This window comes from Mizuhopecten yessoensis, unplaced genomic scaffold (genome assembly GCF_002113885.1).
Source record: "Mizuhopecten yessoensis strain PY_sf001 unplaced genomic scaffold, ASM211388v2 scaffold712367, whole genome shotgun sequence".
NCBI classification, from domain to species: Eukaryota; Metazoa; Mollusca; class Bivalvia; order Pectinida; family Pectinidae; genus Mizuhopecten; species Mizuhopecten yessoensis.
This window is the reverse complement of record NW_018478087.1, coordinates 1-1,863: the sequence shown is the minus strand read 5'-3', so window position 1 is coordinate 1,863 and position 1,863 is coordinate 1. Positions and strand designations below refer to the sequence as shown.

General features: G+C 37.4%; 1 protein-coding gene across 1 annotated transcript; it reads right to left on the bottom strand.

Annotated features, from left to right (window-relative positions):
* Nucleotides 1-212: 212 nt before the first annotated feature.
* Nucleotides 213-1,264, bottom strand: LOC110440863 (protein timeless homolog). Its single transcript, XM_021483986.1, has 2 exons — nt 1,095-1,264; nt 213-590 (listed from the first exon to the last, which is right to left on the bottom strand). Exons 1-2 carry the CDS (start codon nt 1,203-1,205, stop codon nt 213-215), a joined length of 489 nt encoding a protein of 162 aa, XP_021339661.1. The 5' UTR covers nt 1,206-1,264.
* Nucleotides 1,265-1,863: the final 599 nt, after the last annotated feature.

Below are 1,863 nucleotides of genomic sequence, written 5' to 3'. Positions count from 1 at the left end.
ACAGAAAATTGTTGTATTACTATTGTAAGATTACATAGGTATGTGGTAAATACTTATAATCTTATAATACCTATATAAAGGGAAGAATCAATCACCACATGCTCGAGCATCATCAGTAAATTGGTACTTATTTCATTTAATAGCCGGCTGGTTTCGCCTCTATATATATGTGCAAGGCTTCATCAGGATCTGTTTTATATTTAACTGTTCATCTATCCCCCTGTGTATCTCGGGTATCCATGCTCAAGCACAGCACTCCACAAAATAACCACTAACTTTTGGATTGGCGTTAGTTCTATTATCCTGTTTATATAATACCTTGTTCGATCTCTCCTGGGCTTCTTGCCCTTATTTTGCTGTCGTTGTTTAGCCATAGCTTTCAACCTCTCCATCCTGTCTGATGTTTTCTTGTCATCCTTCTTCTTCTTCACTTCCTTGACCTTGGCCTTGCTGGGTTTGGGCGCGGGAGGCTTGTGGATTTTGATGGTATGAGCCTGACTTGGGACCCCCTGTTCATCAAGTGTCAGCCCTTCCACAAGCTGTCTCAACTGGGCAGGACTCCATTCACCTGGGATACGCCAGAACACCTCCTGGAAGTGAACAAAGGGATGAGAACTGTGTGTTGAAAAAAGGGTGTGAAAGATCCTAACATTGTTTTGTAAAATCATTTATGTAAGGAGTGTTTAAGGAATATTTATCTAAATGTGTTCAATTCTCATAACTACTTAATAAAAACATGCCCGATCACAAAAGAGGTATTGGATCACATTGCAGAGTATAACCTTCAGCCCTGGTCAGCCCTCAGTCTAACATGTACCTTTGTGTGATGGTAGGTGTGGGTGTGACTCCTGGAGTCGGGGCAACTTTTGTCTAACTTCTAAAAAGGGGTCTTAAATTAAGTGTATGAGTATTTGGGAGGACATGAGTAATATTAATCGTCCCCTGTCCCTTCCCCATACAAATGGTGAGGGGATGAAAACATAATGCAATATTAAAAAAAAAAAAAATGAAATAATACATTAACACAGATTTAACATAATTTTTTACATGAACCTCCAATGAAAGAGTTACTTTACAAACTGAAATCATGTTACCTGCTCACTGGACGGAGGACAGATACCAATCTTCTTTAGGAAAGACAGAAAATATTCATCTTCCATTGCTGTTTCATTTTCCTCTGTCAGTGGAACGATGGGAACCGGCATACTACTAGCTGTAATCAAGGAACTACACTGTTAAAATAACCCCACATCAAAATAACAAATCAACAAACATCCCCAGGGGTGGCTTTACCATGTATTTTTCGTGTCATATATTTGCACACTGTATGAGCAGCTTTGGTTCACCCTTTTTTCAACAGTTAGCAAATAGGTTTTTTCCCCGTTTTTACGAGAAAAACCATAAATGAATTTACATAGAAATAAATATAAGCCTTCTTACAATTCAATCAATAGTATGTTTGGCGGTCCATATTTAGTTTGTTTATTACATAACTGAACCGTTTGGTCCAGAGGGTGATTGATCAGGGGAAAGTATAAAGTCTTCTGACATGTAGCCAGGTAACATGTTTAAACTTTTATCATGTTTATCAATAATATACAATTTGAAGAGGGGTATAAAATGGTAATTGAAACTTATTCATTGATTTTCAACTGTGGATCTATCATCTCATCAATACTATACTTGATATCACACAAATTTAAATCCTATCAATGCGACAGGAATCATTTCTATTCACATTTTGCAATAGGCCCAGGAAATCATGCAGTATTTTCTTTGGAATTATGGAAGCTAGCAAGACTATTTTTTATCGTGAAATACAGTCAAACCTCGTTATCTCGAACTCTTTTAACTCGAAGACCC